At 44.5% G+C, this 13,205-nt stretch overlaps 1 protein-coding gene across 4 annotated transcripts in view; it reads right to left on the reverse strand.

Annotated features, from left to right (window-relative positions):
* Grhl2 (grainyhead like transcription factor 2) overlaps positions 1–13,205 on the reverse strand; it is a 131,950-nt gene that overhangs the window by 66,779 nt on the left and 51,966 nt on the right. For all 4 annotated transcript variants that reach the window (XM_085831924.1, XM_085831923.1, XM_021183428.2 and 1 more), the window contains 3 exons: positions 8,352–8,407; positions 6,967–7,123; positions 3,613–3,724 (listed from right to left, as the gene is read on the reverse strand). In XM_085831924.1, coding sequence (XP_085688050.1) covers positions 3,613–3,724; positions 6,967–7,123; positions 8,352–8,407 — 325 coding nt within the window. The remainder of the gene's footprint in view (positions 1–3,612; positions 3,725–6,966; positions 7,124–8,351; positions 8,408–13,205) is intronic.

Here is a 13,205-nt window from a genome sequence, read left to right on the forward strand (position 1 = left end):
AGTTTGTGGCAAAGGAAGTTGTGCCCAGGGAGTAGCTGTTAGTAAGGTACAGTCCACTCCTTCAGATCTCCCCTCAGTCTGAGAGCTTATGATACATACATCAGCTCATGCATTCATTCAGACATCCACTACATCTCCAGCCCTGTGCTAAGCACAGAGCAGAGGAAGGAGCACAACAGACAAGGCTCTGCTCTCAGGGAGACTACCTTCTAGAAAGAGATGAAGCCCGAGAAATACAAACATATGAATGAACAACAGGGGAGCTGCTGACACCTGTTCTGACATGAAATAAGGACACAGTGACAGGGATCTTATTGGGGTTTGAAAGAAATGAGGGAACAAGTTTCCCAAGTGTTCATCCCAAGAGCTCCCCGGGCAGTAGGGTAACGGATGCAGAATCAGCTTCACTGAAGAAAACTGACAGAATCTGGGAACAGAGGCCCAAGCTGGCAGCGCCTGCCCTTTGCCCTGGCCCTGAGTCCCTTCTCTTTCTCATGGAAGCACAGACTGGACCCCTGGGGTTTCTCTGAGCCTTGGGAAGTACAAAACACCTTTCCACATAAAGCATGAGGCCAGGAGACTAGGGGCAACCTCAAAGAATGGCTGAAAACCTGGTCCAAGTAAAATAAGCTTGTGTAAGGAGAGGCAAGAACATTCTCCCACATACAGAACACAAGCTAGTGACTCTTGTTAGGCATGAGTGTAGGGGCATGCTGGGTAAGTAAAAGGTCTTGTGGGAGGGGCAAGGTCTGTGGCCACAGGCAGGATAGGAGTAGAGGTGGAGAGACAGAGAACAGGGGTGGGGCTAGTCATCCCAGGACCCTACAGAGTGAGCTGAAGACACTTGTGCCCACCCTCAGAACCCTGGCAGCTGTAATTTAGAGGCTGTGAGTCCTGTAATCCTCAACATTAAGATTGCTGATTAAGAACTCAAGCTTGCTGAGATGGTGGCCCACACCTTTATAATTCCAGCACCTGGAAGACAGGCAGGCAAATCTCTGTAAATCTGAGGCCAGCCTGGTCTATATAGTTAAGTTCCAGGACAGTCAGAACAGCAGTGAAACCCTGTTCAAAATTTTAAAAACCAAAACCAAAAAACTTAGGGTCAACAAGATGGCCAGTAAAGGCACTCCCCATTCCAAGACTGAGGACAGAAGTTCAATTCCAGAAAACCATGTGGTGAAAAGAAAGCCAATTCTCACAAGTGCCTTCGGCCTAGCTATCACATGGACACTGTGGCACACCCATGTGTGCCCACACACATGCACACTTTTTCTTTTTAACATACAATAAACTTTATTATTATTATTATTAATTATTATTATTATAGTATATAATAGAGTTTATTCAGGGCATGGGGAGGGGAGTTAAGTGGGTAGTAGAGGCAGAGAAAGGCAGAGAGAAAAAGTAGAGAAGTAGATAGAGGCCGGCCATGAGCACGGGGAGAGAGGGGGGAAAGGAATGGAGTGGGGTGGGGTTGGGGGGGCAAGATCAAGAGAAAGCAAGAGAGCAAGAGCTACCATGAACTTTAATCAAAGAGGCCTCTTCTTTGTTTTTATTCAGCTTGAAGGTCACCGTTTCAAGGTCTTAGACGGACTTAACCACAGACACTGGTAGAAATTTGAGAACTGTCCTTTTGTTTTTGTTGTTAGACTGACTTGTTCTGCATGTGTAGGTATATATGTGATTGGCCTGCATACATGTATGTGCACACACACTCTGCATTTACATAAGCATGTATGTGGGGCTCTCTGCGAGAAGTATAGAAGCAAATGGGAGGTAATAAAGAGAGATTTACTGGAAGGGCTAGAAAGGCGGGAAATGACTCCAGTCTCTGCAGAGGTAACCCTGTAACAGCGCTGGAGCTGGTGAGCAGGCATGCCAGCAAGGCACCTTTATGACTTACCTCATTTGAACTGAGCCTATATTTCCATGTAATTGCTTCTCTCCTTTTCTTGGGCAATAATTATAAGACTAACTTTTCAAATAAAATAAAATTGCTTCTCTGTTCTACACAGACGGTTATAGAACAGGTCAGAGCACGTTTTCCTAGTATCTTGTTCCAGCCTCCAGCTTCCAAAGCACTGGCTTGAGTTAGGAATACAGTTCTTACCCCAGCACTTGGGCTGACTTCCAGGACAACTCGCCTGACACGGAGACACCACTCCTTGCCTCAGTTTCCCTGTTTATAGATTAGTAGCTGCTAGTGCTTCTCTCTGTGTAGCCACCCCTCTGTGTGTGAGGGTAAGAGAAATACAGAATGGGATTATTCTCATTCAACATGCCATTCCAACACTTTGTTTCTAAATGGTCTCTGGTGACTCTCAATATTAATCTAGTTACTCGCTAATAATCTCTGCCATCGGTCCAGGGAGCCGTCAAGGGTGTCATGAGGGAAAGAGCCTCTGTTCCACTGCATGAGACATGAAAGCAAGTATCCTTTTATTCTTTTACTGACTTGGTATTTTGTGGTGACCAATGATAATTGGCCTTCTGCCTACATCCATGAGGACCACAGCCATCGTCTAAGGGGTTATGACTTTGTTATGACTTTAATTACGAGAAAAGGAATTCTTTATGAGAATAAATTGGCTAGATACTGCCGATTCCTTTCAAGAAATGTCTAGACATTTTTTAAAATCTACTCTCCAGCTTCTCCAGTTCTTCTCTGTGTCTAGGGCGCTGATCCTGCAAACTCTGTCGGGGTCCTGTACTCCCCAGCCTTGAATCCGATCGAGAAGCCCAGGCAGGGAGCTTGGGAGCAAGAAAGCCTGGGCACTTCTCTGCCCCATTGGCACTAAGCTTGTGGCTGGCAGCAGTTCCACCTCCCAGTGGAAAACTGCTTCCTCTGTGGTCCCAGTTCCTGCTGGGTGGTTCCCCTTTGATTCCCCAGCCCCACAGGTGCTACCTGGATGGTCTCCCAGTACTCCATCCTTCCTAACCGTGGCAAGGAGCTAGCTGACTAGGTAGGTAGCATAGTATCTGCCTTTCTGTCTGGACCCTTGGGTTGTCCAGGGCTCCTTGATCTCTAAAGAGCAGATATTGCATTTAGAAATATATCCAAAATGAATTCTGCAGGCTCATTTCTTCTTGACTGGTAGGTAAGTTCCTCAGAAAGATTATTTTCTTGATCACTGACTTCTGCTTGCATTAAGTTTATGTGGGAATGAAAGGATTTAGGGCGGAACCACAGACTAGAGGTCACTAGACCTTTGTGAGGGGCCTTGAGCCTCATGGGCCTGAGTTTTATCACGCAGAAAGGGACAAGAGTTTACCTGACCTGCCCACTGCCTGTATGGCTCAAGCATAGGGCACACAAATATTTTAGAAATAATATATTTATTGTTATACATATATTATTTATATCTGCCACGGTGCTACGAAGGCATTATAATTATTATTATACAAGTTGATTCTGGTGGAAAGGAAAATGCTTTCGTCTCTGCTCAGTCTGACTGATCTTCAGCTTCATCTGTGCTCAATGTCACAGGTCACATGTACAACTCAGTGCCTGGCATAGCACAGTGCAACCCAGCCCCTGTAGTGGTCACTGTACTGGCTGACTTTGGCAACCCAGCCAGTTGCCAAAGCCTAGAGGGAGAGGCAACTCACCAATGTCGAGGACCCTCTGCTTGGCAGTGTGCTGCCGGGAGTGCCAGTACTTCCAGTATTTCAGCTGCTCATCTCGGTTTTTGTCTTCACTAAAGACCACCATCACCACACTCTGCAGGAGAGAAAAGCTGCCGTTATTCTCGGACGACTGACAAAGTTCCCACTTCCGGCAACTCTAACACAGCCTGTAGCTTTTATTGTTGAAGAGCCAGGCATGGTGGCTCCTGCCTTTAATCCTAGCACTCTGTAGCCAGAGACAGAAGGATCTGAGTTTGAGGCCAGCTGAGTCTTCAGGGCAGCCAGGGCTTCACAGAGAAACCATACCCTCCTACCCCTAAATCCAGAGACTGCAGCAAGGAAAGGCCTCAGTGAGTTAAGTTGTTTGTCACGATCCTGGCGACCTGAGTTAGGTCTTTGAGAGGCATAGGGTGGACGGAAGAGAAACAACTTCTGAAGTTATCTTCCTTGTAGGTATGTGTGCATGTGTGCAGACACCCACACATACACACACACTGGGAACAGCCTGGATAAAAACAATACCCTTCGTCATTCCTACCACAGCATCCTGACAACCAGATGAAGCAGCCTTTGGCACGGTTGGTATATTTTGCAGGGTTAGCTCGAAACTGCAAAGCAGCTGGCTTACATTGGGAAAAACACATCTGAAACCTGTCTTAAGTAGAATTGGTGCCATTTGTAAAGAAGCACACATTCATCTCTCGCCTAGGGAAGTGCCTCAGGCTGGAGTGGAACAGGTAATAAGAGAATTGCACAGGAAACACAGACATGCTAGGAGACAAAACTCATGTTGATAAACATATTTCAAACGTCAGAGAACTCATAACCCAAAAGTACAAGGGCAGCGCTGCACTTCAGCAAAACATGGCTGTCCTTTACATGAGCTAGAGCAACCAATTCTGCTTCACAGAAATAAGAATCTAAACGTTGGGCTAGAGAGGTGGCTCAGAGGTTAAGAGCACTGATTGCTCTTCCAGAGGTCCTGAGTTCAAGTCCCAGCAACCACATGGTGGCTCACACCCATCTGTAATGAGATCTGATGGCCTCTTCTGGTGTGTCTGAAGACAGCTACAGTGTACTTACATATGATAAATAAATCTAAAAAAAAAAAAGTACACTGTAACTGTCTTCAGACACACCAGAAGAGGGCATCAGATCTCATTACAGATGGTTGTCAGCCACCATGTGGTTGCTGGGACTTGAACTCAGGACCTCTGGAAGAGCAGTCAGTGCTCTCAACTTCTGAGCCATCTCTCCAGCCCTACAGTGTACTTTTATAAAATAAATAAATCTTTAAAGAAAAAACAGAATCTAAACCTCACTGCAGTTCTAAATTTCAAACAGACATCATTTGCAAAAATTTACATATGTTGGCTGTCCTTCTGGAACGCAGGCTGCCATGACCCTGCCGCAGACTCCAGAATTACTCCAGGATTACAGCGATGAGGTGCCTTATCTGGTTCAGATCACATTTCCAGAAAAACGGAACAAAAGAAGATAAAACTTCCATAATGACCAGTTATTTCATGGTTTTGGTTTGGTTTTGTTGTTGTTGTTTTTGCTCTGTGTGTGTGTGTGTGTGTGTGTGTGTGTGTGGTTTTGAATTTTCCAGAAAATTGTTTAACAACCCTAGCTGTACTGGAATTCATTTTATTCACAAGGCTAGTCTCAAGCTTTCAGATATCTGCCTACCTCTGCCTCCCCACTGCTGGGATTAAAGACATGTATCACCACACCCAGTTTTACACATCCATATTAAAAGACTTTCATGATCCCACCAAAGTGGAATCACTGGGAAAGTCCCAACAGATGTCACTTACATAGCTGCCACCTTTTCAGAGCAATGGCTGCATGGAACTCATATACATATGATTTAACTGTATCCCACCTGTTCCCCCCAGATACCCATGTCTGGATTGAGACCCAAGGAGAAAGCCCTCTGCTTTTCATCCCTCCAGGAGGCTCCACAGAGCACTGTTTCTAGTTGTACTTGGTTTTCTTGGTGGTGCTGGGGGTAGAACCCAAAGTCTCACATGAATTAGGACTAGAGACCCCCCGAGGCAAACACCATGCACCATGCAGCCCATCCTCATGCTAGAAGAGTTAGTCAGGAAGCTGGCAGCCTGGGACCTACCCCAGCAATCCCACCCATCTTAGTTACGCCACTTATTAGCTTCTGAAAGCCAAGTTTTCTTATGCATAGTACTGTAATAGAACAATGTGCTTCATTATTATTATTATTATTATTAAAACGGGTTGTGGTTTAGTTTCAGTAAGTTATTAAGCATCCAGCACCTAGTGAAATCCCTGATACAAAGAAGACAGCATCACTGTGTGACTTGATGCAATGCATTCTTGTTGATACAGTATGCCCTCCACCATAGTTCTGGCCACAGGGTTGGAACAGGTTGCTGTCCCTCACGGTGAACAGTACCCTAGGTACCTTTTGATCGCCAATGGGCTCACTTTGCTTGGGAACTTGGCCCATATGTGGTAGGGGCACTGTGCTCTGGACATATATGGTTGGGTCACTGGGCTCTGGGCATGCCACGGTTCCCTACTTCTCAAGCTAAAACGCTTAGTAGGACACATCTACAGACAGAATCTGACGGGCTGGGGACCACAGGTACAGTGGCATGGAGCAGTTTATAAGAGAGCAGGGAAATCTGTATTGCAACAAAGCAGGAAAGTCTTGCAACCCTTTCTAACCTCTGCTGTAAGGGTTTTGTTTTGTTTTGTTTTTGTTTTGTTTTGTTTTTTTTGAAGTGGAGATGGACTACCTATCAGCTCCCTGTTGGCAGTAGCGAGCATGCCAGCCTGGCATGCATCCAAAGCAGACAGACAGTGACCACTCATGTCATTTCCCACACTAGAGATTAATACTCATGAATCTGAAATCCCTCCAAGCTGCCGCTGTTGGGGATCATCATACCTCCTCGCCTTTTGAATCCTGGATAAGCCAGGGGCTGCAGAAGGCTTTGTAAGGGTTGTAAATGGTCCAAGACTCAGCAGAAAATACTCTCTGCTACACATCACTCACAAACATACCCTGATCTACTACAGATCAGCTGAAAACTGCACAGCCTACAAGCCATGAAAGAGGCGAGGGGGATTCCTTGGTACAGGGAAAAAGCATGCTCAGTCAGGTCGCTCCCCCGAGTTTTATTGGTTACTGATTAAAATGATAAATTATGAGCAATAAATAGGCTCTCTTGCACGAGACTTTCTGAGTTATTTATTTTGGACTTTTTCTCCATGCCATTCCAGGGGTATGTTGGGGAGCAACCCCACCCCCTGATCACCCTGGAGTTCCATTTTGAGAAATGTGGCGCATACCCTGACTTTGCTGATGGGGTGCCGGAAGCATTTGTTGTCTCCAGTCTCACTGAGTGTTATGGCATAGAATTGTCCTTTGTTGAGGTAGGTCATGGGGCCCTCCCCCTGCTTCTGACGGAGAGATTTGGTGGCTTCCAGGGTGTACTGAAATGTACCACTGTGAAGAGGAAACACAGAGCGGTCAGTTCACTAACTGGACATTTTTTCCTTCCTGGGCAGATTCACATCAACAGGGTTTGATGTGACTATTAAGAAATAATGACTATTTAACAGACAAAATATGGAATACAGCAAGATGAATAAGTCCAAACCCAAGGTGGTACAATATACATTTTTAACCGTAGCCTGTAAACCAGGTGGTTTTAAGTGGGGAGAAAGTCCAGGATGTGCTGGGCAAACACCAGAGATGGTGGGAATTCAGCCTTAGAAGTTCCCACTTTTATCCTAAGAATCAGAGCTTCCCCCTTCGGCCTCCAAATTCGCCCATTTTCTCTGTATCTAGCCACAAATGCCTGAGAGCTTGATTTGATCATCCACCTCCAACTCCTAACAGCTGACATCATAGCACCAGCTGTAAAACTGGCCCATTTCCTGTTTGGAAGCCCTCAGAAGGATTCACAGTGAGGCTACTCCAAGTCAGGGGCTTGTGGGTAACGGCTCATAACAAATGGCTCACAGCCTGATTTTACAAATAAAGTTTTATTGAGAAGATCTTTGCTCAAATAGTTCCTCTCATATTTTTAAGATGTAACTTATAAAACAAAAACATTGATTTTTTTTTCTAATTCTGATTGTTTAAAATTAATAATAGGTAAGAATCTTGTCTTTTTTTATTCAGTTTGTTCTTTCAGAAATGCTTGTTTTGGTTACACTGTGGGATAAGCCACAGAAGGGGGCTATTAATAAACTCTATACTTTCTGAATCACCAATCCCTCTCGGCTGGGTCTTCAAAAGACTTGGAGCAAAAATGACTCACACACATTGTCTTTTAAAATGTCCCACTCACAGGATTAGAGGGACTCTACTTTCTATGATAGAAACTTTTGAAATGTTTTATTTACATTTTAACTTTTAGAGTTAGAAGTCATTTAAGGTTTTAAATAACTCCTCTTATTTGATAAAAATCTGAGGTTTGGAGCTGTAGGGATGGCTCGGTGGCTAGAGCACTGGCTACTCCTGTAGAGGACCCAGGTTTGATTCCCAGAACCAACATGGCAGCTCACAGTCATCTCTAACTTCAGTTCCAGAGGATCTGACACCCTCTTCTGGCCTCCGTGGGCACCATGGTACACAGACATACATGCAGGCAAAACACCTTAGGCACAGAACAATAAAATAAAAATGTTTAAAGTCTGTCAGTTAAATGCATCTCCTGGTGACCTACCTTCCCGTCTGGTCATATGTATACTCATCAGCACCAACAGAAGTACTCCGAAATTTCTGAAAAATTTAAATGGTAGAATTAATACAAATAGGCTGGGAATATATGTAAATATTACAAAGATAAAAAACAAATGTAGCCGGGCGTGGTGGCGCACGCCTTTAGTCCCAGCACTCGGGAGGCAGAGGCAGGCGGATTTCTGAGTTCGAGGCCAGCCTGGTCTACAAAGTGAGCTCCAGGACAGCCAGAGCTACACAGAGAAACCCTGTCTCGAAAACCCAAAAAACAAAACAAAACAAAAAAACAAATGTAAAATAATAACAATAGTAGTAACCATATCGTGTTCTAGTTTCATTTTATCATCCCCAGGAAAAGGAAAATGGGTGTCTCTGAGATATATGCAGGTATCACGTGCTCGCTGTGCCTTCCAACATATAGACCACTCTTTTCAATCCCTGGTTGTCTCTAACACTTTATGTCAAATGGTACAAAATCAAAATTAATGGAAGGCCAATTACAGAGACAAGGTGACACAGCAAGAAGTCTAAGGGAGTGGTTGGAAGCATAGTTTCTAGAGGAAGACCATCAAGGCTCAAGTGATAGCTAACTTATCTGACACTTATATAAAACTGTGAGGTATTTTCTCTGTCAAATGTCTACTCACAGTTTGATCACATTAAACAGGCTAGCAAGATGCTAAAAGCATGATATGTTCAGCAGACATTTTATATGCGTGTTGAATACTAGTAAACAGTAATAATTTGACTATATCAGGATCCTCTAAGCATCTCTGTTAGCAGATGTGTTGAGAGGAGGCTATAAGGATGGTTGGTGTTACCCAAACAGCAGCCCAGTTGTGGTGTGTGTGTGTGTGTGTGTGTACATTTTAGACACGTTCATAATTCGATGCCAAGGTAGGTGTAGATGAGACAGCTCAGCACGAGAACCATCTGAAGGTCCTCCAAGCCTGAGGACCCAAGTTTGATGCCAAGACCCTACAAAATGGAAGAAGAGAGCTGTCATCATGGCCCATGCTCACACACAAAATTACACACATAACTCTTGGCCTATAAAGCAAATATTGAACAAGTAAGTGTTGGTAACAGGGCATACACACACTTATCCCCCTACATAGATATGTGGCCGTTCCTCTATGACCCTTCCTTTGAGTTCTGAGGAACCTCCTCCTTACTCTCATTTCCATTCCTAGCCCCGTGTCTCAAGAGTTTCCTTCCTCAGGAGAGGGTCTCACAGCTATTCTCAATATTCTTCACAAGCCACGCCCACCACCTTCAGCGTGCAGTTTCTGTATTCTCTGTTGGCATATTCACAATTCTTCTTATCTGGTCTTATTCCTCAGATCCAAGAAGACGGTCTTCCCTCAGAGTTTACCCAGCCACAGGACCCCATGCACACCATACAAATATCTGCTGATTGAGTAAATACTGACAGAAACTCAAATGTATTGGTGTGTGTCTCTTTTGCAATCAGTCAGTCTGAAAACCCTTCAGTGAGAGTTTTCTAGGGCCTTACCATCTGTTCGGCACTAAAAGAAATATAAAAATTGTTGTTCCACCTATAGGGTTGCAGACCCCTTTAGCTCCTTGGGTACTTTCTCTAGCTCCTCCATTGGGGGCCCTGTGATCCATCCAATAGCTGACTGTGAGCATCCACTTCTGTGTTTGCCAGGCCCCGGCATAGTCTCACAAGAGACAGCTATATCAGGGTCTTTTCAGCAAAATCTTGCTAGTGTATGCAATGGTGTCAGCGTTTGGAGGCTGATTATGGGATGGATCCCCGGGTATGGCAGTCTCTAGATGGTCCATCCTTTCGTCTCAGCTCCAAACTTTGTCTCTGTAACTCCTTCCATGGGTGTTTTATTCCCAATTCTAGGAACGCCAGGGCCAAGAAGTGTGAGTGAGTGGGTAGGGGAGTGGGGGGATGGTCTGGGGGACTTTTGGAATAGCATTTGAAATGTAAATGAAGAAAATACCTAATTAAAAAAATAAATTAAAAAAAAAAAAACATAAGCCGGGCGTGGTGGCGCACACCTTTAATCCCAGCATTTGGGAGGCAGAGGCAGGCGGATTTCTGAGTTCAAGGCCAGCCTGGTCTACAAAGTGAGTTCCAGGACAGCCGGGATTTACAGAGAAACTCTGTCTCAAAAAACAAAACAAACAAACAAAAACAAAAACAAAAAAACATAGAAATTTAAGCTCATAAGTAAGATTCTGCCTTGCCCTCAAAAAAACAAACAAACAAAAACCAAAAAAAAAATGAGGGAGGGAGGACCTAGAGAGATGGCTCAGCAGCTCCTAAGTTCAATTCCCAGCAACTACATGGTGACTCACAACCATCTGGGATGGGATCTGATGCCCCCTTCTGGTGTGTCTGAAGACAGTGTACTCATATACATGAAATAGATAAATAATTCTTTTAAAAAGGGGGAGGGTATGGAGAGGTTAAGAGCACTGACTGCTCTTCCAGAGGTCCTGAGTTCAATTCTCAGCAACCACATGGTGACTCACAACCATCTACAATGAGATCTGGTGCCCTCTTCTGGCCTGCAGGCATATATGCAGGCAGAACACTGTACATAATAAAAATTGGTTGAGAGGAATAAATTCACATAAGAAGCAACAACAAAGAACAACAAAGTAAGCTAAAATACAAGAGACTACTGTGTGTGAAGTCCATGTTGGATCATACATTTGTTCCTTCCTGTATCCTACAGGAAAAGCATAGAGTGGGTATTAGCAGGGAAAACGGAAAATCTGTGGACTTTGCACCATCTGTGGTCTTTGGTCTGATCCCAAAGTTAAGAAGAACCTGGGTTGGAAGAGGCTGAGAGAAAGTAATCCAGGTAAAGAGGGGCGCCATGGGTCAAGGCGAAGCAACCAACGCAAACATGGAGCATATGAGGAGCCAAGGACACAGTCCTGACCCATTTGTTCTGCTTTATTCTGGTTTGTTTATATTATTGCCTGATCCCTTTCTAAAGAGGAGAAGTCATGGTGTTGGATGAGGAGAGATGACTCAGCAGATCCAGGAGGACACGGGGAGGGAAACAGTGATCAGAACACAGTATGTGGGTTGGAGAGATGGCTCAGCACCTAAGAGCACTGACTGCTCTTCCAGAGGTCCTCGGTTTAATTCTCAGCTCACAACCGTCTGTAACGGGATCCCATGACCTCTTCTGGTGTGTCTGAAGACAGCTATTGTATACTCATATACATAAAAATAAATCTAAAAAAAATAACAACATACTATATGAAGAAAAAAATCTATTTTCAGTTAAAAGGCGTGATAATATATATTCGACCCTTGCACATCAGCTATTTTTGCTTCTTGGTTTGGGAGGGGGAGGGTGTTGTTTGTTTTTCAAGACAGGGTTTCTTTGTGTATGCCTGGCTGTACTCACTCTGTAGACCAGGCTGGCCTCGAACTCAGAGATCCACCTGCCCCTGCCTCCAGAGTGCTCGTGCCAGCATAGTTAAAATGATTGTTAGCCTTCTAGTTTTGTTCTTGAGGTGAGAGGCAAAGAGAAGACACCTGCCAAGAACAGTCCACAAGAGACAAGAAGTCTTTTTCTGTGGGGAAGCCAGACACAGCTAAACCACCCACTACCTTTCCTCACTCGCCTCTCTTCAGTTTGATCATCTGCCCACTTACACTGAGCATTCTCTTCACATCGGCTGGTGAGCCACATGTGATAGGTACTATATTAACAAGTCCAGGACTGGAGAGATGGCTCAGAGGTTAAGAGCACTGACTGCTCTTCCAGAGGTCCTGAGTTCAATTCCTAGCAACCACATGGTAGTTCACAACCATCTGTAATGGGATCTGGTTCCCTCTTCTGTTGTGCAGGCATACATGCAGGCAGAATACTGTGTATATGATAAGTAAATCTTTTCTTTAAAAAAAGATCTTAAAAGAAAAAAAAAAAAAAAAGAAAAGCTTAGAACAAGTCCCATTTCAGTCCAGAGAGAAGAGTATTAATCATACTCTAAATGAATAAATAGATTCATAAATGGATAGATAGATAGATAGATATCCACAGCTAGGATGTAGCTAGCCAAGTGCCTAGCATATACAGGACCAATTTCAATCCCCACTGCAAACTGTTATCATGGTGCTAGAACAGTGTGTGACAATACATCACGACCAAGGTTTGGAGTCCATGCTATTTCCTGGCTTCCTATCATTGATGTAACAGTGTAACACAAGCATGGCTGACATAAGAGGGTAACATCCTCAGCTGATCACCACGTTCACCCCAGCACAGCTACCCACGGAATCCGCAGCTCTTTTGAAGAACCACAGCATTCCGAGCAAACATTCACCCCAGCACGGAATCCGCAGCGTTCTGAGCAAAGACACCCCTAGTCAGCCATGGCAGATTCGCACCGCCTCCAGAGCAACGATTAGAGATGCTGAGGTTTTTACTACATTTTGACAAGATCCAACCCCACCTCACTACACCCCCGCCCCACCCCGCCCCAGTACTCTCCAATGGCAAATGAACATGGTCAACTCATCTAGAGTCACAGACATTTCTGTACTTTACCGAAAATAAGTACCAGTTTTTAGACAAGTTTTCCTTAATCAACTTTTCCTGGTGAACAACTTCACACTCATGCTCACAACTGCCTGGCAAGGGATGGCTATAGGTCATGGATTCATAGTGATCACAGGACCACAGATGGCCCAACTCAATTCATCTCAGCAGAAATACTACCTGCAAAGCAAACACTGATGTCCTGAGAGGAGAGAACAGCTGACTGGAATGAGCAGAGCTTCCCTTTTGGCTTTCAGCAAGTTTGCTAACTCAAGGACTCCAAAATAAGCCCTCAGTAC

Source organism: Mus caroli, unplaced genomic scaffold (genome assembly GCF_978045245.1).
Source record: "Mus caroli unplaced genomic scaffold, Mus_caroli_1 scaffold_16, whole genome shotgun sequence".
NCBI lineage: Eukaryota > Metazoa > Chordata > Mammalia > Rodentia > Muridae > Mus > Mus caroli.